We start from the raw sequence: 21,682 nt of genomic DNA, 5'->3' as shown, positions 1-21,682 counted from the left end.
GCTTTTGAAGGAGGTAAAAGCGGGGATGAGGGCAATAGGTGCATTTCTTTCGGCCAAGAGTTCCGAGTCACGCGGCTTGAGCGGGGCCGGGCCATGTGACATGCGGCCGCGCGTGGGCCCGGTGACGATTCATTGGCCGAAAGGCTTCCGAGTTCCGACTCGGCGCCGGCGGGCCGGGCGCGGCTCGAACCATTCGGAACTTCCGAAGTTCCGCGTGCGGCCCGGGGAGCGGCGGCTGGGCACTGCCAGCGGCCCGGCCCCGGCGCGCCCTAGTCACGGCGCGTGCAGTCCGCCCGGCCCCGGCCGGGCCGGCCCGGCCGCAAAGTGCAGTGTGGCGGCGCCGGGCCCCGGCCCCGGCGGGGCTCAGCTCTTCCGAATCGGAACCGTCAGTTGACGGCGGACTCGCCTGCCAGGTCGTCAGAGCGCAGTGGGCGGCGGGATCGGACCGAAAACTTGTGACCTGAAGGATTTTATCTACTAAATACTACACTGATCACTGAGTCACGGTAACTTAAACTAAGCCTTTCAACTTGGCAAGGGTCTGATGCTCAGCGGCTCAGCGGCTGCCAGAACTTCCGAAATCAGTCACTGAGTGTTGCATGCTAACAGTGCTGTGACAGAAACTTTTCAATTCGGGGGCACTGGCGGCTTTCACAGTGACTGAGTGTCGACATTCAAGTGAGTCTGACAGTGGCCGTGGGTCAAGGAAGAGAAGATCGATTCGACATCCTGCCGCCGAGGCTCTGATGCTGCAAGGCTTGTTGCCGAGTGTAAGCCTCTGCTGCAAGTAGCTGAACCTCCCTTGGCAGCTCGTGCGGCAGCGGCGACCTATCCCTCTCCTTGAGTTGATTCTCCAGCCTCCACCTGCTGTAGCTCGATGGCTTGACCCTGCTAGCAAGTCACACCAGAGAAACCGTCATCGGCAAGGCCTCACGTCTTGGGTGCGACATGCACAACCTCTACATCGGGCTCTGGGGCGTTGGTCGGGGAGGTGGAGGAAGCGCGGACTTGGAAGGTCCCAGGCTTCCGCATCCTCTCCGAGATGGTGTTCCCGCAGTCATTGCACGTGCATCTAGATGTGCAGGCAGAGCTGTTCTGAAAGCATTCGCAGTACCTGTAAAGGTCCGGGGAGTCAGAGTCTACCTCGTGAACCTGTAGCCGCTGGCAGCAGCTTACTTCTTCATGCATCGACTCCTCTTGCACTTGCAACTCAGCCCCCTGGGGCTCGACTCGTGATCATGGTGGCTAATGTTCATGATTGCGCTCTTGAAAATCTCTGAGGGCTGTGGAAAACTTCCTGATTGCCAGGAGATGTCTGATAGCATCGTCAACCACTCAAGTTTAGAACGGCAGCAGAATTCGCCCGATCGCATCACCTTGTCTGTAGAAATCATTTACGGATTTACAAAGTGCTTCAATACCAAAAGTCAGGGTCATAGTTGACGCTGGGTCAAGAATGATTGTGCAATCACCTTGGCCTCCTATCCTCCGGTCCCTGGAATCATGCAGTTTCAACGATGCTGATAAGCACCGGCGGCAAAACCACGTTTCCGGCACAAAACCTACGGGCGGATCCATGCAAGCCAGGTGGCATGCATGATCGCAGCCGTCACACAGGATCAGCTGCATTTCGTTGTCTCCTCTGTTGCAAGCTTCGCAAGTGATCAACTCGATCGCAGGGCATGCTGGGTCCCCACAAACTTCCCCCGAGCACGAGCAGCAGTCGTCCAACACTCTCTTGGGTCTCTTGCAAGGCAACGTCCCACAGTCCGAGCATGGGGAGAACTCTTGTTGTGCCATGTCGAACTCGGACTACAAAGCTCAACACAAACAGCACAGCCTTCCCGCCCTTTTATTGCTCACTGCCTTGTGTTCCCAGAAAGTACATCTCCTCCTCTCCGTTGCTCCCTCTAACCTACTTCTGCATCTCCATCACTCTCCCGCCTGCTGTCTCCTTCTCTCTGCCCCCCCTCTCTATCAGCATGGCGAACGCTCTTCGCCGCATGTCCCCGGGGTTCGGATTCTACTGGGCGCTAACTCCCCTTGCCAGCTACCTACCCGCTCCCCCTTCTGAGCGTCATATTACCCCCCATACACTACAGGAGATATTTAAGTATTATGCTAATATGATATAAGAGGGTGCCCCTTACCTTCTACCTGAGAGAGCGGGGCTGCTGGTGAAGTGATCCGTTTTTTGAAGTTTGGCGGGAATGAGGCTGGAGAGACGAGCGAGGGCGAGCGAGACACGGGGGAGGGGGTGGAGGGAGGGAGGGAGGGGGCAGCACATGGTATGAAACTTGGGAAAGAGAGAAGAGAAGAAGGGATAAGAGGGACTAGGGTGAGGAAGGTGGGGAGGAGGAAGATAAGGAAGAAGAGAGGGAGGGAGGAGGATCGCAAGGCCCGGCAATTACGTGGGAGTAGTTTGTGGTAGGAAGATTGACTGAGTTGCTCAGGTCCCTCAACCTCTCTCATGTCGTCAGAGACAAGCGTGCGGCTCGCGGATGGCGGCGAGTATGTCGGAGAGACGAAGAAAGAAGTCCCGCATGTACGAAGAGGGTCGCTTTGCAGCCTGTCGTTGACGCGGTGTGACAGGGGAGTGGCAAGTGTGAGTGGGAGGATGGGAGGCGCTATGAGGGAGAATGGCGGTCCGGCCAGTTTCATGGGAAAGGTGCCCCTGTAAGGTTTCGTAAGGGAGGAGGTCATGTCGTCGCAGGTTCCCTTTACACGAAGGACAGTTCCTACACTGGAAGTTTCTTCAAAGGGGTTGTCTTGTCCTTACGTCAGGGGACTGTCCTGACGATCTTCTCGGCAGGAGCCTGAAGGCAAAGGGAAGTTTGTTCTGAGAGTTGCCTTCGGTGTGATTGGCCTATGTTGAACCGCTGAATCCTGACTGTGTGCGTGAAGGAGATATTTCATATGAGGGTGAATTCATGAGGGGAGAACCTGATGGACAAGGTTTGTCAAGTTTGTTTTGATAGGCTTTCGTGATTTCTTGCGAGAAGGAAAGGAGGTCATAGCAGATCAACTCGAATATGAGGGAGAGTTTCGAGCTGTAAACTCTGCAACCTGCTTCGATTTTGTTATTTTGAAATCTCTTGTTTGTGTTGAAGGGGCGTCGACATGGAAAGGGCCGGATGAAGACCGCAAAGTCTGTCTGTTGCTGGCAGGGCTAAACTGACGTTGGTACAGTGGGGACGTGTATGAGGGCGAGTGGATGGATGGGAAGCCACATGGACTTGTGAGTCATTCTGGATTCAAACGATGCAGTCGATCTAAAGCCTGATGACAGGGAAAGTGTACATACAAGAACGGGGCCGCGCACACAGGTGGAGATAAGAAGAGTTTTGATTGGGGATGATGTCAAACTCAAGGAAACTTCTCCGATGGCGTGGCCTCTGGCGAGGGTGAGAACTATTGAAGTCACTGCCTATGTCTGAAACCTGCGTCAGGATTGTTTATTGCAGCCAACGGGAACAAATTGAAAGGAGAGTTTAAGAGCGGAAAGTCGGATGGGACGGGAAGGTTCGTCTAATCTCCTTTCTGCCTCGGGGGGAGAGTGATGCCAAAAACTTTCATTCCAGATGTATCAGGAAGTATCCCAACGGCGACCAATACTTCGGCGATATGACAGGAGGGACGCCAGAAGGTGAGGAAAGGAAAGTTATCGTATGGTCCCTGACGCCATGAACCTGTCAAGGCATGGGGCTCTATTGCTTTGCTGACGGAAGCAGAGTACAGGCTAGCCTCTACCTCTCCCTCTGAGGTTGATCACTGATCCTCTGGCAGGGGCGATGGTCCGATGGTTGGCCGAAGGAGGCCGTTCAGCTTGAGCCATCCGATGTACTTTTTCAGCAACGATTGCTTCTCCTTAACGAATGGGATTCCGCAGGACCCAGACCCCAAGTACCTTGAAGACCTCACCTTTGAACTTCCAGCTGCCGATGAGGTCCGGGCCGGGCCAGGTACATGCCAGAGCGATCTGAGACTGAGAGATCTTGGTAGGACACAACACAAACCGCGCCTCCTGCTCCTTCCAAGGTCGGTGCTTCAATCGAGTTGGCACTGCTTACGATCATGTAGAAGATGGAGAAGAATGAGAAGCCGGACGAGGATCGGAAAGATACTCCCAAGGTCGATCGATTCGTCGACGGGGCAGGAGCTCATGCTATTGGTAGGAGGTCAAGAAAGCTCCCTCGTCCGATGTGGCCTCCGAGATCAGCGATAGATCGGAGAGCTCAAACAAGCCCGACGATCAAGGTCAGCTGTTCCAGCCCCTGCCTTGCTGAACGGCTAAAACCTTGCGATAGACAACCCTGAAGCCAACGCTCCGGATGCGGTGCCGGTTCCTCCGAGGAGGAAAGTTTTGCCCAAGAAATGAAGACCGAAAGACAATAATCAGCAGCTGACGTGCTGCTAGAAAAATAATCCACATCCATAGAATACATATTCTTTTCCAGCGCACTGTCCCTTGACTTGTGCAAGTGTGCTAGACCTTCCTTGACTCGACTTGTAAGAGACTCTTCAGCCATGATGACGAGACCTGCTCAATCTCGTGATGCGCCGTCGGAGTGTGTCCACATGCTCCCCAAGTTTCTCTGAGCGCGACAGCAACGCCGAGGCTACCATCATCCTTTTCTTCCTCATCTGATCCTTCCGCCGGTCCACCTGCCAACAGGGTTCAGCTTCCCGCACATACACCAAGGGCCTCGGTACCTCGTCTCTACAGGACCTGAACTCCTGCATCCTCCTCATCAAGTTGCTGTCATCAAAAATATTCCCAGCTGGTGCCTCACCCTGCGCCCAGGACAAGTCCTGCAAGTCACCACAGGGTCAACAGCGCAGCAGGAGAGGTGGGCAAAGTTGATGATACCCGATAGGTCACTTTCCTCTCCGGAGCCGTCGAGATCGTTTTCGTGATGACTCGACCGTTAGACTTGTAGAGCGATGATCGCATGTAGAAACTTTCAATGAAAAGGGTAGCAGACTTTCTCAGCCGCTGCCCAGCACGATCGAGCTCGAACGACTCGAGGAACTGAGCGTCATTGGGCTGCAGCTTGAGGAGGATTCGGAAAGCATTGACTGTCAAGACAAGGAGGGCAAGACCAACAGCAGATATCAGGTAGGAGAAGACTCTAGCCATGTCAGTTTGTAGCTGTAAGGCCTCAGTTCTTGTAAGAGTCATTTGAAGGACAGCGAAGCTGAAATGCTGTGAGAACGAGGACGGCGCTCCGAAGCTCTGATCACTCCGATCCAGGATGTAGAGAGAAAAAGAGAAAAAGATGATGCTAGCGACCCAGAGGTATACGAGGAACATCAAGTCATAGCAGAGAAGATACTTGAGCACATTCACAAAGCTCATCTGAAGCTCTTTGTCAGTTTTGAACATCAAGTGGAGCTGTGCCTGACCTTCACGTTGCTGATTTTACTCAGCAAAAGACATGTTGGGGACATGAAAGTATGGTCCAAAAACCAACAAAATGCGATCATATACATTCGCACAAACATCGCAAGGACCATGAAGTCATTCAGGTTGTACCTACAATGCTCATGAACCGTTGTTTCTTGTACACAGCGCACAGATGAGCTTGCAGTCCATACCTCAAATACTTTTGAGATGTCGGAGACCAGATATGAAACTCCGAGTTCAGAATCGGCCATGGCATGATGAGCTGTATGAAAATTTCTGTGTAGAAAGCACTGCTGAGACCTGATCCTAAGGATCAGACATGGGCAGCATGCATCTCGTCCGCTCTACCTGCTCGAGAGAGCCTGGAGAAGTATCCAAGATCCTTCGAGATGTGCATCCCTCTGACCATCCTCGCTCAGGAAAACAACATGATAACTTGATGCCAACTACCTGAGCTTCTTTTTGCGCACTTCGCCTTCGTAGTAGACAAACAGCGCAAAGATTGATACCACAGACATTGTGATGATGAGGATTTGCAAGAGGTCCTTTCCTGATTAAAAGGATTCATGTTCAGGTATGATCGTTCAATTTGTGTAAAACTGAAAAAGATCGAACCAAGAAAAAGCCAAATACGCGTTTTAGAACGTTGAACTTGATCGAGATCCACGTAAATCATGCCCAGTACGATACCACAGCATGAAGAAGCAGTTGCTAGAAGATACCACCTACAGTCTCGTTTCGTCACTGACCCGAGGTATCTTGTTAAACACAAGTCTCAACGAGGTCAAACTAACTTAACATGATCTGATATCCCATCACAGAAACTAATACAAGCTCAATCTCCCATCATGCGTTTCTCTTCCTCATGGGATCTTTTTCCCTCACTTGGTCTCAGCACTTGTTTTTCTATCACTTCTCTCCTTCTCTTACCATGCTGTGAAGCTCCTCCTCCGCATCTCCTCCAGCGCCATCTTCCCGTCTTCCTCCGCCATCGCCATCCGAAATAGTCTCACGGACCTCCTCGGTGCCATCGCATCACTACGTTTGTCTCCGGTGGCCCGGCCGGTTACCCGGCGGCCCGGCCGATCGGGTCTAATTGAGCGGATGTTGGTAGACCGGAGGTACCAATCCGTTGTAGGCCCGAAGATGTCCCACCCGTCAAACTCCCTGCATGGACCCACCCCTCCAGGCTTGCGGCCCAACTGAATGCAGCAGCAAACATACGGCAAGCGTCGCTGCTTGAGGCTGATGGAGGCGGCGACTGGCGCTTGATTGTGTGCTGTGATGAGGATGGACACGTGCGAAGGGTCTTGAGCGGTCAAGTTGCCCACTAGCTCGACCTCCTCCCAAGCTCTCAGCTGCAACAGTACCTTTGCTCGGCCATGTCTAAGAGCGCCAAACAGCTTGACCTCTCCGATGGCTTTGGGGCTTCCAAACAGTCCAAACAGTCCAGCAATCAACTGCCTCCGAAACTTCTGGCAGCGGCTGCTGAGGAAGGTGCTCGAGGTCCGCTTGCCACCTCTCCGAGAGGCCAGTCGGCATCTGGGGAAGCAAGGTTCAAAGAGGACGGGAACGACAGGAATCTCGTGGCAAGATTAGCTTCCATGGAGAACATGAAGCTTGGAAAGTTGCTCAATCAACTTCAGATCTTGGGGATGGACAAACAGCATCTAGCACGCCTGCAAGCACAGCTGACCGAAGCTTTGGGTAATGACGACGATAAACAACTCCGCGTGCTCGAGCGAGCGATTCAGATGATTGTCAAGGATCAGAACTACCCTCCCATCCCCTACGTCGAGAAAGAAAAGATCAAAGAATGGGATGCCAAGAAAGCTCTCGAGCTCTCCAAGGAAGCCACTACGTACAAGACGAGTGGACCCAGTGCTTGGGTGCAGCAGGGCCTCTGGTTTGGAACTGAAGAGAGGGAGAGCCCGCGGCATGTGACCACCAAGAGAAAGGATGGGGGGATGGTGATGACAAACGGCTCCATGCTACCGTTTGATTCTGCGCTCGATGAATCCAAGGCCAAGCGGTGGGAGCGGCCGATGTTGAGCTCTACAGTCACCAAGGCGAGTGAAGATTTCATTGGTGATATTCAGATCGACATGAAGGACCATCACTCAAAGAGAGTCGTTGAGAAAGTCGTCGATGAGCAAACGTAAGTCATCACCTGCTTGCTATCTCTTCTTTTGACTCTCGTATTTGCTCCTAGTCCTCAACTCGACACTACCATAGCTTCTCTTACAGCCTTCACCGCAAAGAAGAAGAAGAAGTTGTCGGCATATGCGAAACTCAATGAAGCGGTCTGTCACTCACACGAGAATCAGAAGAGCAATGAGATGAAGTCAATCGTTTTCAGTGAAGGTCGTTTCACCGAAGACCAAGAGAAGTTGGGCCCGATGCCTGGAACAGCATTCTGGAAGTGTTTTACCATCTGTAACGTCGATAATAACAGGCAGGGATCAGATGGAGGGTATCGGCTAGAACCTCGTCTGCAGCTTCCCATCCCCGACTCCATCCTCATGTCCAACGTCGGAGGGATTCGCTTGTGGGGGTTCTACACGGACTCGGATGGGTTCGTTTGTCGCACGAGCGTCAACAAGAAGTCAGCAGCAGAATGGCTGAGCAGGCGTCGGAGAAAGAGAATAGCAGAGCTCTCTGTCAGGAAGCCCTACCGCTTGAAGGTCGTGCCATCATGCATGTGCTGTCTGTCTGCTCCTGACGGTGATAACGTCGCAGGAGAATGAACCCTTGTATGTGGTTCGCCGATCCACCAGTGCCAGCAATGGCTGTGATGTTCGCCCGCTGCTAAACGATGAGGCCCTCCGCACTTCTCTTCTTGACAGCTCGGGGTCTGGTTTCACGCTATGGCAGATGTACATCCGACCGCAAGGGTCGCACGCCGGTATCAATCGCTTCGTTCTCGAGTGCGGGAAAGAGCATGAAAACCCTCACTTTATCATACGAAACACAAACGAGGTAGCAAAGCCCAGCTCCCCCTTGAACGGCTTCTTTTGCGAGAGTTCCAATCTCAAGGGGACGCGAGCGAGTGGAAGAGCCACCACTGTTCATCGAGTACAGACTTCAGCATGGAGCGAACAGAAGGCGAAGTTTCGAGACTTGATAGACTTTGCTCTACACGTATTTCCCTTTCGCAGAGACAAGGAAGGAAACAGCAAGCAGAAATACCCTAAGCTTCTCCCCAAGAAATACGTGATTGACTTCTTGGTGGCGAGAGACGGGTCGTGGTGGTTCTCGCAAGTCGTGGTCTTACTGACTGCTCGAATGCCCCCCAACTCTCTCAGCCTGCTGAGCGACAAGACGGCAGAGGGGGATGAGTTTCTTCTTTCCTACGACTCCCTTGAGCAAGACATGCAACAAGCCATCAAGGCCAGCACCTTCTGCATGGAGAAAGACAACTCCACCTCTCGTCCCGTCACCTCAGACCTCCTTCAAGACACGGCTTCGGAGCTTTCAGACCCTCTCCTGCAAGCCCCCAGCTCGCCTGCTGAGCCTGCCCCAGACAAGCTCTCAAGCACGCTGACCTCTCGATTGGATCGCTACTCCGCCATCGGGACCATCGAGGCTCATGCGCTGGACACGATCTGCCGGCTGAGAGTGAAGGAAAGAACAAAGTTGACAGGGTAGGGCGATGGGGAAGGAAGACTCCGAGGTTGCTGACCCTTGCAAAGCTCCAGGCTATTGAAGTCAGCCATCATGCATAGAACCTCCCTTGCCATGCTAGCGAGCGGCAGGACGCAGGCTGACAAGGTGGAGCGACGCATCGCTGCTCTGACTTTGAGCCACCCGTCGGCACACAACCCCGTGAGCCCGACCCTCCCACTGACTCGTCGGACGGGAGGGGCTGACAGGAGCATGGCAGGTATGCAGCGTTGCGTTTCGATCGAAGCTCGGCCTGGACGTGTATCACGGTAGAGGAGGTGAGCAGCCGTTGATGTCGCCCTCTGCCTGACGCTCATGGGGACCTGCAAGAGGCCGGAGACAACCAGCACACCGCAGAGGTGATGATGTCGTTTATTTCTCCTCTCTCGATCTCCTCTCCCTCTTCCTCTCTCCCTCCCTCCCTCCCTCCCTCCCTCCTTCTCTCCCTCACTCTCATGCTCTCTGTCTCCTACAGTACAAGACCGCCGAGTGGACGCGGCCGAGCTCAGCCATGCACTTGTCCAGGCCTCAGGTGGATGACGCGGCGTGACGCTGCCCGAGGGCCTGACGGGTGAGCAGAAGCAGGAGGCTCGAGCAGCCATCGAAGCAGCGCAGCTCGCCCTAGGCCATCCCATCTGACCCCTTGTCTGAGCCCTGGCTGTCGGACCCTGCATGTTCTCCTCCTCTACTTGAAGCAGATACACACCGACGGGGAGCAATCGTCTCCTGTGCAGTTGAGATACCAGCTCAACCACCCTTGGTCGATGTCCGGCTGCTCGTCCGCCCGCATGCTGCTGCTGCCCACCAGCAGTCGTTGTCTGCTCTCCTGCTCCTCCGCGTCTGGGGCCGGGGAGCTTGTAGTCCCTTCCGCCTCTCCTCCCGGCCGGCCGGCCTTCTTGTACGGCCATCGCCTGACGCCGAGCCGTCGGCAGCTCGCCTTGAAGGTCGTGAGGCTGATGCCTACAGCCTGTGCTGCCTGCGGCTGCGGGAGATGAAACAACGACTCGAGCCGACGTCGGTCGAGATGCACGTCCGTAGCTCGATGCAAGGAGAAGCAGGTCCTGGGACGAGGGGCGATGGTGACTGCAGGGAGGGGAGGCGCGAGAGGAGGAGGAGGAGCCGCCATGGCGATACGCAAGTGTGTAGGGCAGGGCCTTCGGAGCTTGTGGTGAGGTGTAGCAGCTGGCGGCTTGGAAGGAGGAAGGTGAAGGGAGGAGGGCGCAGGGTAGATTAGGGGCAGAGATAATTTCAAGAGGGTTTGTTGATGTGTCGAGGGCGGGGACGATGTTGTTAGAGGAGGAGGAGCGACTGATCAAGGGAGAACAGCGGGGGAACCCTTCCCCGAGTGGGGGAACACCAAATGCACCCCACCCCGGAGGATGAGAAGTTTTTCTGAGGGAAGCAGGGGTGGTAGACGAAAACTCTCCTCCGGGTCTAATAAATCACGGGGCAGGCCCTGAACTTGGGGGTCACGGGTATACCGTACTTTACCGTGGTGGTATTGGGGAGTGACTGCTGACATACCTTCGAGTAAAGCAGCTCATAGAAAGTTCTTCAAGTGGGTACCACTCGTACTTTCCTATAACAATAACTTTAAGTAAGTCAGGTGACTCTCTCCTCCCATCATGATCAGATACTCCAACAATGGTACTGCTACTCCTCTTGTTCCGTACACGTGGGCTCCATGTGGCTAGGCTGTTGGTAACAAGTGTTTTAGGGCGACGTGCTCCAATGCCATGATGAGGGCAAAAGACCTGATTTCAGTGGCTTTACTCGAGTTAGAGGGGTCACGTGAGTCGTGGCGATGGTCCGTGAGCACTGGATAATAAACCACTTATATAGCCTTGGGAATGAAAACCTATCATGCCTTGAGGAGAGTTCTCGTCTACCACCCTTATTTGTCCCCCTAGACCAGTATACCCTACGGGGTGGGGTATAGGGACTTTCCTCCAATCGGAGGAAAGGATTCCCCTCCCTCCACATTTCTATCCGTCGTCCCTCCTTCCACAACATCGTCCCCGCCATCCGCAGCTGCTCTCCCTGGCTGCCTCCTAATAGCAACCCATGATCCCGCTGTCCTTCCTCCCTCCTCCTCCCCTCCCCTTCCTCCTTCCTCGCCGCCAGCTGCTACACCTCACCACAAGCTCCGAAGGCCCTGCCCTACACAGTTGCGTGTCGCCATGGCGGCTCCTCCTCTTCCTCTCGCGCTTCCCCTCCCTGCAGTCACCATCGCCCCTCGTCCCAGGACCTGCTTCTCCTTGCATCGAGCTACGGACGTGCATCTCGACCGACGTCGGCTCGAGTCGTTGTTTCATCTCCCGCAGCCGCAGGCAGCAAAGGCTGTAGGCATCAGCCTCACGACCTTCAAGGCGAGCTGCCGACGGCTCGGCGTCAGGCGATGGCCGTACAAGAAGGCCGGCCGGGCGGGAGGAGAGGCGGAAGGGACTACAAGCTCCCCGGCCCCAGACGCGGAAGAGCAGGAGAGCAGACACAGACTGCTGGTGGGCAGCAGCAGCATGCGGGCGGACGAGCAGCCGGACATCGACCAAGGGTGGTTGAGCTGGTATCTCAACTGCACAGGAGACGATTGCTCCCCGTCGGTGTGTATCTGCTTCAAGTAGAGGAGGAGAACATGCAGGGTCCGACAGCTGGGGCTCAGACAAGGGGTCAGATGGGATGGCCTAGGGCGAGCTGCGCTGCTTCGATGGCTGCTCGAGCCTCCTGCTTCTGCTCACCCGTCAGGCCCTCGGGCAGCGTCACGCCGCGTCATCCACCTGAGGCCTGGACAAGTGCATGGCTGAGCTCGGCCGCGTCCACTCGGCGGTCTTGTACTGTAGGAGACAGAGAGGATGAGAGTGAGGGAGGGAGGGAAAGAGGGAGAGAGGAAGAGGGAGAGGAGATCGAGAGAGGAGAAATAAACGACATCATCACCTCTGCGGTGTGCTGGTTGTCTCCGGCCTCTTGCAGGTCCCCATGAGCGTCAGGCAGAGGGCGACATCAACGGCTGCTCACCTCCTCTACCGTGATACACGTCCAGGCCGAGCTTCGATCGAAACGCAACGCTGCATACCTGCCATGCTCCTGTCAGCCCCTCCCGTCCGACGAGTCTGTGGGAGGGTCGGGCTCACGGGGTTGTGTGCCGACGGGTGGCTCAAAGTCAGAGCAGCGATGCGTCGCTCCACCTTGTCAGCCTGCGTCCTGCCGCTCGCTAGCATGGCAAGGGAGGTTCTATGCATGATGGCTGACTTCAATAGCCTGGAGCTTTGCAAGACCTCCGAGTCTTCTTTCCCCATCGCCCTACCCTGTCAACGAGACATCCGATCATCCGATCTTCCGCGCACTGGCAGGTTTGAACTGCGATGATGGGGGCCGGGCCGCCCGGGGAGTGCCCGGAACTGACTGGGTAAAAACGTACTGGCACGCCCGCCTCATGACAAATTAGTCAATTTGATGACCGTATGACTGGGCCTGTAGTGACACCTCAGCGAGGGAAGGGGGGGGGCGGGGGGGAGGGGTAGTACTGGAGGTTAGTACGGTAGTTAAGTATTTTGTCAACTTCCACATCAGGGAGAGGGGTACTTCCATGCATGGATAAAGAGGGTGGGGGTGGTCACTGTCATTGATCGGGTGCCGTCCGAGTCCGAGGGTCAATGTCCTACCCCCATCCAATTTGTAAAGTGGGTGGGTCAGGGTGGTCAGCGGTGAGAGGGGAGGTAGGGGTGGGAGGTCAGACGGACTCAGGCCGGGACTCGGAAGTTTACTATTAGGGTCGACCACCCCCCTTTCCAGGGTCGGGGCAATACGATTTTGTCAATGGGGGTAGTCACCGGGTCTACCGCCTCGTCTGACACTGCAGGCGACATCATGGCAGTGACACTAGGGAAGAGGAGGAGCCATGGCAGTGACGACGAGGAGTTGGAAGCATGGCGCGATGTTATGATCAAGGAAGAGGATGCGAGAAGAAGATGATAGATAGCCTTGAGAGTCGAGGGTCGCCCTCGATGACTTCGACGTGAAGGTGTTCAGAATCATTGTCGTCGGGTTGATCCATCGGCTTCTGGTGGTAGTCAGAGATAGATCAATCATCGAACATGCAAGAACGATTGTGCATAGCAAAATCAAACATGCAAAGTATTGAATCAATGAGTTGAAGCCTCCTTACACTAGATGTAGGATTCATGAGAGCTCTTGAAGACACTTGATGTTGGAATTCTTTGGATGAGTGCTGATTTCGTCTTGCAGGGCTACTGCCATGGCCGCTGCCATCATCCTTCAGAGCTTGCACAAGTCGAATCAGCCGGATCTATATTCTGCGCCAGTACAAGAGAAGAGCGGGCTCGAGCTCCCGGTAGATGGTCTTCTGCGGTTCGGGTTTCTCGATAGGAAGCGAGTGTCATCGACGATCACCTGGCACAAGGTGAAGGCGGTGCTGACAGCGGACACGCTCTTTTTCGCAAAGCAGGACTCGAAGATCGTATCTGATGAGATCCCTCTGCACGAGATCGCTGATATCCTGACGGAGTCGACGCTGGAGAAGGGGGACGACACGGTGAAAAAAGCGCTCATCATCCAGACCACCAAGGATGGTCACAACAGCGGAAGAACCTACGTTTGCCGTCCAGATCCAGAAGAATTTGACATGTGGCTCAACGATCTTCAGAAGCAGTGTCAGGCTGCAAAGATCGTACAAGAGAAAGCAAGAAGAGAAATCGAGTACGCCGGCAGCCAGCTGTCTCGTTTCAGAGCAAAAGTCTTGAGGCTCTATGAGTCCATGCATAGCCAGACCTTCTTTGCCACAGTTCTCATTGCCTGCTTTGCAATTGACGTGTGGGAGGCGCAAGTGCTGCCTGCCGATGGCACGAGTGCTGCTGCGATGTTCGACTTGTTGGACATTGTCTTCACCAGCATTTTCACTTTCGAGCTTGCCGTCAACTTGTTTTCACGGTCAGCCCACTTCTTCAAAGCTTTCTACCAGGATGCATGGAACATTCTAGATCTTGTGATTGTGACAGTCTCTCTGACCGTCGTGTTCGCCCCTGGACTTCCCTCACTGCAACCTCTTCGACTCATACGAGTCTTCCGCGTGGCTCGCTTGTTTCGCAAGTTTCGTTCCTTGAACCGCATCATCACAGCGCTGATCTCTGCGCTGATTCCTGTTGCAAACAGCATGGCCATCCTGCTCCTCGTGACTTCCATCTGGTCTGCTCTTGGCACTCACCTCTTCCACGAAAGGAGCCCTGAGTACTTCGGCAACTTTACCTCCTCTCTCTTCACGGTACGTCGCTCTATGGCGTGCTTGGGAATGGAATGTTTGATGATTGAATCACGTGTGGCAGATGATTCAAGTGATGACAGGGGACAGGTACTGGCTGCTCCTTTGCCCTCGCCCTCAACAACCTCTTGCTGACTTTCTCTTACAGCTGGGCTTCTGCAGTCTCGCGTTCGCTGCTTGATGATGGGACTGTTACAACGAGCCGAGATATGTGGGTGGCGACTTTCTTTGTTTCCTACGCTCTGCTGGCTGGCGTCTTCTTGATCAACGTGGTGGTGGCGGTTCTGCTGGATGAGTTCATCTCCTCGCTCCAAGCAGGAAAAGAAGCCATCCAGACGGAAAAGGCGGAGGAGGAGGACAGGAAGAAGAAGGCAAGGAGGGCGTGCGGAGTTTTAGATCCGCTCACAGCTCACTTGTCTCACTTCGTGTCGGAGAAGGACCTGACGTCGAGGATCAGCGAGACGTACGAGCGACTTGACTCGGACGGGTCGGGAGGCCTCAACTACGAGGAGTTTCAGAAAGGGCTCAAGAAGCTGCCGACATCTTCGCCGATTCACATCCTCGAGGAAGACTTCGAGGTCCTGACGGAGAATGGCAGGCTGTGCAACACGCAGAAGGAGTTTGGCAGCGATCAGTTCCAAGAGATCATGCGAGAGGAACTGAAGCGATACTCCCAGAGAGTGCTGGCCAACGCGATGCATGAGACTCAGAGCTACGAGACGCTGGCGATTATGCTGACGCTGAAGCGACTGGAGCTCATTGCTGAGAACAGCGCAAGAATCATCAACTCCTGGGGCTTCTCGTCGAAAGGAACTGCCATGCTCTCAGAAGTGTTCTATGCCCAAGACGTGAACCGAGACGGAGTGCTGGACCTCGACGAAGCGAGGATTGCGCTCTCGGAATTGGGAATCCCTGAATTCAAGATGAACTACGTGCTCGACAAGATGGACGTGGACGGGGACGGGAAGATCTCTCGGGAAGAGTTCATGCGGGTCGGCGAGCACATGGAGGACACGCAGACTCGCCTGGACCGTCTCGAGCACTCAGTGAACGACATCAAGACGATGATCTGCCGGCTCTCTTCGCTCGAGAGACCAGCTGGAGGCTCAGGTGAGGAGAGGAAGTCCTGCGGATGTGAGAGTTGATGGGGATTTGATGCAGACGAGTCGACAAGTGAAGGTCAGAAGCAAGGGGGCAGCAACGGCAAGGTGCAGAGAGTCAAGCGCGTCCCATCGATGAAATACCTGAGAGTAAGCTCCTGCATCAGTTTGTCTCCATCCTCCACGTCCTCCTCCTCTCGTGGACTCTTGGCTGCTGTCCTCACTTGTCCTACAGGGCGACGACCCCAACCAAGTGCTCGACTACTTGCTGGGAGGGATGAACGGGTCGATGCAGGCATCGAAGAGCCGCCCCAAGGACAAGAAGGAGCATGCAGGAGACGGGAGAGATGAGAGGGAGCGAGTCACAGTGTCAATGGCCGATGGGTCAAGTCGGTATCATCATGTTGGTAAGTACGGGGCCGTTGCTCCACCGGCGACCCGAGCTGTCATGCCAGGTGTGTTGACAAGCTTGCGGGGGCTGTCGGAGTGAGGCGAGCTGAGCAGGTTTGGTGCTGGTGGATGCCCTGAAGCGAGCGAACAGCTTCGACGAGTTCCTGACGCAAGAGGTGGACATGAAGGTGAATGGCAGCCAAAGGAGAGCGACGGTTGGTAGGGTGAACGGAGGAAGCGAGACCAGCAGAGTCTCCAGCAAGAATGCGTTCCATGCCAGAAGGTTCTCGGCATCTGCTGTGGATCTAGGAGCCAACGGGAGCCTCCGAGTCATCGATAGAAATATCAACAGAGCTCATGCATGAGCCATCGGAGAGTCCGCTGCCTCAAGATCGGTGCCGCTGGAGCTCCGAGGCTCAGTCAGCAACAAGTCTTCAAAACTTGCCGCCGTAGTACCGTCACTGAGTAAACTTTCAAGTTGCCGGCGGTTTTCACTGACTCAAGCGGCCCTGGCGCCGTGACAGTGCGAGCTCCGGACTGTGACTCTCACTGAGTCAGTGACGGACGGGCCCGTCCGATCACTGTGACTTCACTCAGAGTGTGACTATTACTGACTCATTGGGCCCTCACGGAGCCGGCGGTCACGGTGATGACGGTGGAGTGACTTGTTCAAGGTGACGGAAAGCCAACGGGCCCGCGCCGCCGTCATGTCGGAGGTAGACAGGGAAGTTTCATTCAATGAGTGTCGCGTATTTGAATATTGCTGTCTTCATAATTTGAGAATCCAAGATGCTGAGGCAGACTGGAAATGCAACTCGATAAGTAAAATGATATTCTTCACGTGCACCCCTCACCCCCATCCTACCACCCCCCTCTCAGCCTGTATTATCACCCCACCACTATGGTAAACCTTACGGAAAGGGGGGTAGTTCGCGTATCTGTACCCACTAACATACCCACCCACTATCCTTTATCACCCCTGAATCTTTTTCACTACCCCTCATTTTCTTTGATTTTACCCCTACTTTTCACACAAAGTTTTGACGATCACCCCTTTGAAATAGACTACCCCACCCCCATGGATTAGTCCCACAGAGGTACTACCCTCACCCCATCCAATGCTGATCCCCTTGCCGGTCTTGGGTACATGCACAAGACTATGAGGACTTGCGGTGTGGGGCGGGAGGGCGGGAGGGCGGGATGGAGGGAGCAGGAAGGAGGAGGAAGAGCTGATTGAATGAGAGGAGAGTCTTCAACGAGGAGGAAGAACTCCATCAGTCACGGTTGATCTTGTCAGTGAAGAAGAATCGTTGAGCTGGATTGAGGACTAGGCTAAGTAGTAGTGAATGAAGACCATGACGAGGATCTGAGCATGAAAACTGAGTCAGCTAGGAGGACAGGAGAATTGAAGTGAGACAGATGTGTGGAATTGCGTGCTGTTGTTGTTCCCGTTGAGCACACAACACTGTTACCGCTGTCACTTTGCGAAATGTCGCCGAAGTATGTTTATGTCACGGATGACGTGGGTTGCTGCAGGAGAGCCTCTCAAAGGAAGGAGCGGAGATGGATCTTCAGGCCATTTACTCAGCGCTTGCCGCCACCCTGAGTCCGAACCAGAAGGAGAGGGAGGCTGCGGAAGCGTTGTTGAAGGTATCCCCTCCCCCACTCATTCCAAACCTGTAGTTCTGTTGGTAGAGGTCCGCGTTGACTCTTGTGCCTGGGCAGAACTTTGAGGGGACCCCGGGGTACATCTCATCCTTGTTTCGAGTGGTGAACAGCAACGAGGTCTCCATCGAGATCAAGCAGGCGGGGATCATCTACTTCAAGAACCTGGTACGTCCCAGGGCTGCAAAGGAGGGAGGGGGGAGCGGGTGTGTGTCGATCTCTTAGCGCTGAAGAAGCCGCAGGTCAACAAGCACTGGGACAGGACGACACCCACGGAGGAGCAGGTGAGGGGGGGAGGAGGGGGGAAGAGGAGGAGGAGGAGGAGGGGGAGGAGGAGGAGGGAGGGGGAGGAGGAGGGAGGAGGGGGAGGAGGAGGGGGAGGAGGAGGCTGCTCCTTCCCCTTGCTCGTCTTTGATCTTGCGCATTCTTGCAGGGCTGCAATTGGGTGATCCCAGACGATGAAAGGAACTTCATCCGTCAGAATATTCTAGAAGCGATCGTGATGGCAGATCATCGGTGCAGGTAGAGCTGCATGCCCCTTTCTACTCTCTTCCTCCACTTGCCCTCCACTTCTTCTCTCCTTCCGCTCCTTCCCTCCGACCTCGCCTCGCCCGGTCATGCCGTGCTGTGTACCCTCCTTCCCTCTCCTCTCTTCTCCTCTTGGTGTCTCCTCACTGTCCTGCAGAGGTGTCATCACCGAGAGCTTGAGGAGAATCGCGTCCAACGACTTTCCCGAGAAGATGCCAAACTTCTTGGACGAGGTCACCGCAAGACTTGACCCCGCCATCCCTCCCGAGCACATCCTGGGCGCCCTCTATGCCCTCAGGGTGCTGACGAAGAACTACGAATATAAGGCACACGACAAGCGCGAGCAGCCGCTGAACGAGATCATGTCCAAGGCCTTTCCCCGGCTGCCAGCGCTCATGGAGGCGACGCTGTCGTCACATGCTGGGGATGAGAAGACGGCGGAGATGCAGAAGGTGATCATCAAGTCCCTGTGGTCGTGCGTCCACCAGTCTGTGCCCCTCTACCTCCAAGACTACGGTCGGTTCGTCGAGTGGATGTCGCTGCTGTACCGGGTGATCGAGGCCCCGGTCCCCCCGCAGGCTCAGGGAGGACCCAACGCTGACAAGGATGAGCTGAACAAGCTCGTGTTCTGGAAGTGCAAGAGATGGTCAGCCAAGATCCTCCATCGGCTCTTCGAGAAGTACGGCAGCCCCAAGGTAGCTGAGAAGCAGTTCGGGGCGAACAGAGCTGGGGAAGTCCAGCTGTCGCAGGCGTTCCACAACGAGCTTGCAAACCGCTTCCTGCAGCTCTTCATGCAGCTGCTGGCGAAGAAGGCGGACGGCGTCTTCCTCCCCGAGTCGCTGGTGGTCGAGGGCCTTCACTTCATCGACATCGCCATTACGCTGGCCATCACCTGGAAGCTCCTCAAGCCCAACTGCATGGCGCTGATCTCGCACGTGCTGTTCCCCATGATTTGCTTCGACGAGGAGGACGAGGAGCTCTGGACGAGCGACCCTCAGGAGTTCATCCGCAAGACGTATGACTTCCTGGAGGACTACTCCAGCCAGCGCTCCGTCGCTTGTTCGCTCGTCGTGAACCTCTGCAAGAAGAGGACCAAGACGACGCTCATCCCCACCATCGAGTTCTGCATCAGCCACATGAAGAGCTACGCTGAGGGTGGAGGGAACGCGCGGCTCAAGGACGGGGCCCTGTACTGCATCGGATCGCTGGCCGGGGCCTTGCAGGAGCAGAAGATGGCGGCGCAGTATGAGGGGCACGTGAGGGACATGCTGGTCAAGTACGCGATCCCCGAGCTGAAGTCCAGCAAGGGGCACCTGAGGAGCCGAGCTGCCTGGACGCTCTCGCAGTACGTGGACACGATCCTCAAGGACCCGAGCTGCTTCCAAAGTGTGCTGGGGGAGATCATCAACATGCTACAGGACGCTGAGCTTCCGGTCCGCTTCCAGGCAGCCATCGCGCTGAGGCTCTTCATCTACGACATGGACGAGGGGGCAGCGAGGACGGGAGTCCTGCCGCTGCTCTCAGGGTTCCTGCCGCAGCTGCTGGACAAGCTGTTCGGCCTCATCGACGAGGTGGGGAGCGACGAGCTGATAGCAAGCCTCGAGATCCTCATCGAGTGCTTCGAGGACGAGATGGCCCCCTACGCGCAACAGCTCTGCCAGAGGCTCTCGGAGCACTTCCTCCGCCTTACGTCGTCGGAGGGGGAGGGGGAGGACGACGCGGCGATCGCTGCGTCCCAGTGCTGCTCGGCGATCAAGACCCTGCTCGACTCCATCAAGAAAACTCCCGAGCTGTACCACTCGCTCGAGCCCAACCTGGTGCCCCTGCTTGCCAAGGTGCTGTCGCCCGACTCGACGGGGGACTACGTGTACATGGAGTTCATGGAAGAGTTCCTTGAGATCCTGACTTACCTGACCTACTACAGCCCCACCATCTCCGAGGGCGTCTGGTCCCTCTTCCCCCTCCTCACCAAGTCCTTCTTCGACTGGGCCTTCGACTACCTCTCCAACATCAACCTCCCCCTCGACAACTACATCTCCAGGAGCACCACCGTCTTTCTCTCCAACCCGGAGCACCCGCTGACGGTCTACCGCATGATCGACAAGGTTATGCAGCACGAGGACTCGTCGGAGCGTGACCTCGTCGAGGCCTGCAAGCTTTCTGAGAGCCTCATCCTCAACTGCAAGGGAGCCATCGACTCCTACATCCCTCCTCTGCTCCAGCTCAGCTGCCAGAGGTCCACTCTCCTCCCCTCCTGTCTCCCCTCCTGTCTCTCCTCCTCCTCCTCCTCCTCTCCTTCCCTGCTCCTTCTCTCTCCTCACTCTCGTTCTCATCCTCTACCCTGCCTCCTCATCTTCGAACCCCGTTCTCCTTCCTCCTCTCCCTTGCGCCAACTCTTTGTTCCTCTCCCTTGGTCTCTCTTTCTTCCCCTGCCACTCAGGACTCATGCTAACCGTGATTGTGTCAGATTGCTGTCCAACCCTGCGTCAAGAGCGTATTGCCGCACCGAATTGTTCAAGATGATAGCCAATTGTCTCTTCTACAATGCAGAAGGAACTTTAACGGCGTTGGAGCAGCAGGGGACCATTGTGAACGTGTTCCATGCATGGTGAACACTCTTGTCCCCCTCCCCCCCTCCTCCCCCTCCCCCCCCCCTTGTCTATCCCTGAACTTCTCTCGGTCACCTGTCTCCCTTCGCGTTCTCCTCCATGTCGTCATCAACTCACTTGGCCTCCACCAGGCTCTCGGCGATCTCAGCTTTGGAAGAAAAGAAGGAAGGGGACGAAAGACCGATCAAGTGAGGCAGGAGGCAGGAGGCAGGAGGCAGGAGGCAGGAGGCAGGAGGCAGGAGGCAGGAGGCAGGAGGCAGGAGGCAGGAGGCAGGAGGCAGGAGGCAGGAGGCAGGGGGTCGATGACGGTAAGGATCTGACCAAGATCGCAGGAGTCACTTCAAGGGGCTTCATGATCAGAAAGTCTGCATCCTCGGCTTGACGTCAATCCTCAAGGTCCCCGTGCCCAATATGCCTCCCTCCGTGTCGGGCGGCCTCTCGCACATCCTCCGGGCGATCTTAGAGCTGCAGGAGGTGAACACATCTTCTCCTCCCTCCTTCTTCCCTCCCACTGCTGCTGCTCCCTCCTCTCCTCCTCTCCTCCTCTCCTGCTGCTCTCCTTTACCCCCCCCCCCCCCCTTCCCCACTTCTCCCTGCTGCTATCTCGCTCTTCCTCCTCCCCCCTGTGCAGCTGTCGCTCACTTCTTGCGGCAGGATCTTGCCAACAACAAGAAGCTCAAGGAGGAGATTGCGAACCGACAGGGTGACGATGACGAGGAGGATGACGATGTGCGTGGAGGAGGAAGGGGAGGGGAATGGAAGGAGGGTGACAGGGCGTGACAGGATGACGGCGTGCTCGATGTTGATGACGAGGAGGACGAGTTCAAGGAAGGAGCGGATATGGACTCAGTGAGCGAGACTGTACCATGACAGTTGCTGCCCTAACTTCCTCCTCCTCTTCCTGCTCTCTAGGTGTTGATGAAGCTGTACAACTTTCGGGAGGGAGGATGCGCGTGGGAGGATCTGTTCCCCGACGATGAGGACGATGACGACGAGTACATCACCCCCATCGACGATGTAAAGTCATCGCCTTGCCTGCTGCTGGAGG

General features: G+C 55.6%; 9 protein-coding genes across 9 annotated transcripts; 6 read left to right on the top strand and 3 right to left on the bottom strand.

Annotated features, from left to right (window-relative positions):
* Positions 1 to 455: 455 nt before the first annotated feature.
* GUITHDRAFT_151625 (hypothetical protein) lies at positions 456 to 2,018 on the bottom strand. Its single transcript, XM_005836045.1, has 5 exons — positions 1,473 to 2,018; positions 1,377 to 1,412; positions 1,177 to 1,315; positions 935 to 1,114; positions 456 to 888 (listed from the first exon to the last, which is right to left on the bottom strand). The coding sequence occupies exons 1-5, from the start codon at positions 1,798 to 1,800 to the stop codon at positions 702 to 704; spliced, it is 870 nt and encodes a 289-aa protein (XP_005836102.1). The 5' UTR covers positions 1,801 to 2,018; the 3' UTR covers positions 456 to 701.
* A 452-nt stretch (positions 2,019 to 2,470) lies between these two features.
* GUITHDRAFT_105202 (hypothetical protein) lies at positions 2,471 to 4,378 on the top strand (the record flags this gene model as incomplete). Its single annotated transcript, XM_005836044.1, has 18 exons — positions 2,471 to 2,545; positions 2,593 to 2,668; positions 2,714 to 2,763; positions 2,813 to 2,855; positions 2,905 to 2,955; positions 3,003 to 3,042; positions 3,190 to 3,238; positions 3,290 to 3,326; positions 3,372 to 3,404; positions 3,450 to 3,522; positions 3,582 to 3,646; positions 3,698 to 3,732; positions 3,787 to 3,840; positions 3,890 to 3,946; positions 4,003 to 4,038; positions 4,081 to 4,131; positions 4,176 to 4,257; positions 4,308 to 4,378. The coding sequence occupies 18 exons, from the start codon at positions 2,471 to 2,473 to the stop codon at positions 4,376 to 4,378; spliced, it is 978 nt and encodes a 325-aa protein (XP_005836101.1).
* Positions 4,379 to 4,521: 143 nt separating this feature from the next.
* GUITHDRAFT_105201 (hypothetical protein) lies at positions 4,522 to 6,083 on the bottom strand (the record flags this gene model as incomplete). Its single annotated transcript, XM_005836043.1, has 8 exons — positions 4,522 to 4,665; positions 4,714 to 4,812; positions 4,871 to 5,359; positions 5,407 to 5,536; positions 5,599 to 5,707; positions 5,756 to 5,808; positions 5,858 to 5,957; positions 6,023 to 6,083. 8 exons carry the CDS (start codon positions 6,081 to 6,083, stop codon positions 4,522 to 4,524), a joined length of 1,185 nt encoding a protein of 394 aa, XP_005836100.1.
* Positions 6,084 to 6,616: 533 nt separating this feature from the next.
* GUITHDRAFT_151624 (hypothetical protein) lies at positions 6,617 to 8,499 on the top strand (the record flags this gene model as incomplete). The annotated part of the gene is made up of 3 exons (XM_005836042.1): positions 6,617 to 7,565; positions 7,620 to 8,091; positions 8,147 to 8,499. Coding segments are annotated over exons 1-2 (1,189 nt in total), but the record flags the coding sequence as incomplete, so codon positions are not given.
* A 138-nt stretch (positions 8,500 to 8,637) lies between these two features.
* On the top strand, positions 8,638 to 9,814 carry GUITHDRAFT_151623 (hypothetical protein). The gene is made up of 6 exons (XM_005836041.1): positions 8,638 to 9,051; positions 9,100 to 9,232; positions 9,291 to 9,348; positions 9,401 to 9,429; positions 9,546 to 9,602; positions 9,650 to 9,814. The coding sequence occupies exons 1-6, from the start codon at positions 8,693 to 8,695 to the stop codon at positions 9,707 to 9,709; spliced, it is 696 nt and encodes a 231-aa protein (XP_005836098.1). The 5' UTR covers positions 8,638 to 8,692; the 3' UTR covers positions 9,710 to 9,814.
* A 1,436-nt stretch (positions 9,815 to 11,250) lies between these two features.
* GUITHDRAFT_136283 (hypothetical protein) lies at positions 11,251 to 11,691 on the top strand (the record flags this gene model as incomplete). Its single annotated transcript, XM_005836040.1, has 1 exon — positions 11,251 to 11,691. The coding sequence occupies one exon, from the start codon at positions 11,251 to 11,253 to the stop codon at positions 11,689 to 11,691; it is 441 nt and encodes a 146-aa protein (XP_005836097.1).
* Positions 11,692 to 11,737: 46 nt separating this feature from the next.
* GUITHDRAFT_105199 (hypothetical protein) lies at positions 11,738 to 12,363 on the bottom strand (the record flags this gene model as incomplete). Its single annotated transcript, XM_005836039.1, has 5 exons — positions 11,738 to 11,797; positions 11,845 to 11,901; positions 12,002 to 12,030; positions 12,083 to 12,140; positions 12,199 to 12,363. The coding sequence occupies 5 exons, from the start codon at positions 12,361 to 12,363 to the stop codon at positions 11,738 to 11,740; spliced, it is 369 nt and encodes a 122-aa protein (XP_005836096.1).
* A 959-nt stretch (positions 12,364 to 13,322) lies between these two features.
* On the top strand, positions 13,323 to 16,197 carry GUITHDRAFT_105198 (hypothetical protein; the record flags this gene model as incomplete). Its single annotated transcript, XM_005836038.1, has 6 exons — positions 13,323 to 14,345; positions 14,407 to 14,432; positions 14,491 to 15,452; positions 15,504 to 15,592; positions 15,678 to 15,897; positions 15,947 to 16,197. The coding sequence occupies 6 exons, from the start codon at positions 13,323 to 13,325 to the stop codon at positions 16,195 to 16,197; spliced, it is 2,571 nt and encodes an 856-aa protein (XP_005836095.1).
* A 1,204-nt stretch (positions 16,198 to 17,401) lies between these two features.
* Positions 17,402 to 21,102, top strand: GUITHDRAFT_56057 (hypothetical protein; the record flags this gene model as incomplete). The annotated part of the gene is made up of 7 exons (XM_005836037.1): positions 17,402 to 17,482; positions 17,558 to 17,705; positions 17,953 to 18,019; positions 18,183 to 20,281; positions 20,519 to 20,633; positions 20,895 to 20,932; positions 20,960 to 21,102. Coding segments are annotated over 7 exons (2,691 nt in total), but the record flags the coding sequence as incomplete, so codon positions are not given.
* Between the last annotated feature and the right edge of the window lie 580 nt (positions 21,103 to 21,682).

This window comes from Guillardia theta (assembly GCF_000315625.1).
Source record: "Guillardia theta CCMP2712 unplaced genomic scaffold GUITHscaffold_19, whole genome shotgun sequence".
NCBI lineage: Eukaryota > Cryptophyceae > Pyrenomonadales > Geminigeraceae > Guillardia > Guillardia theta.
The sequence above is the reverse complement of the archived record's forward strand: the minus strand, read 5'-3'. Positions and strand labels throughout refer to the sequence as shown.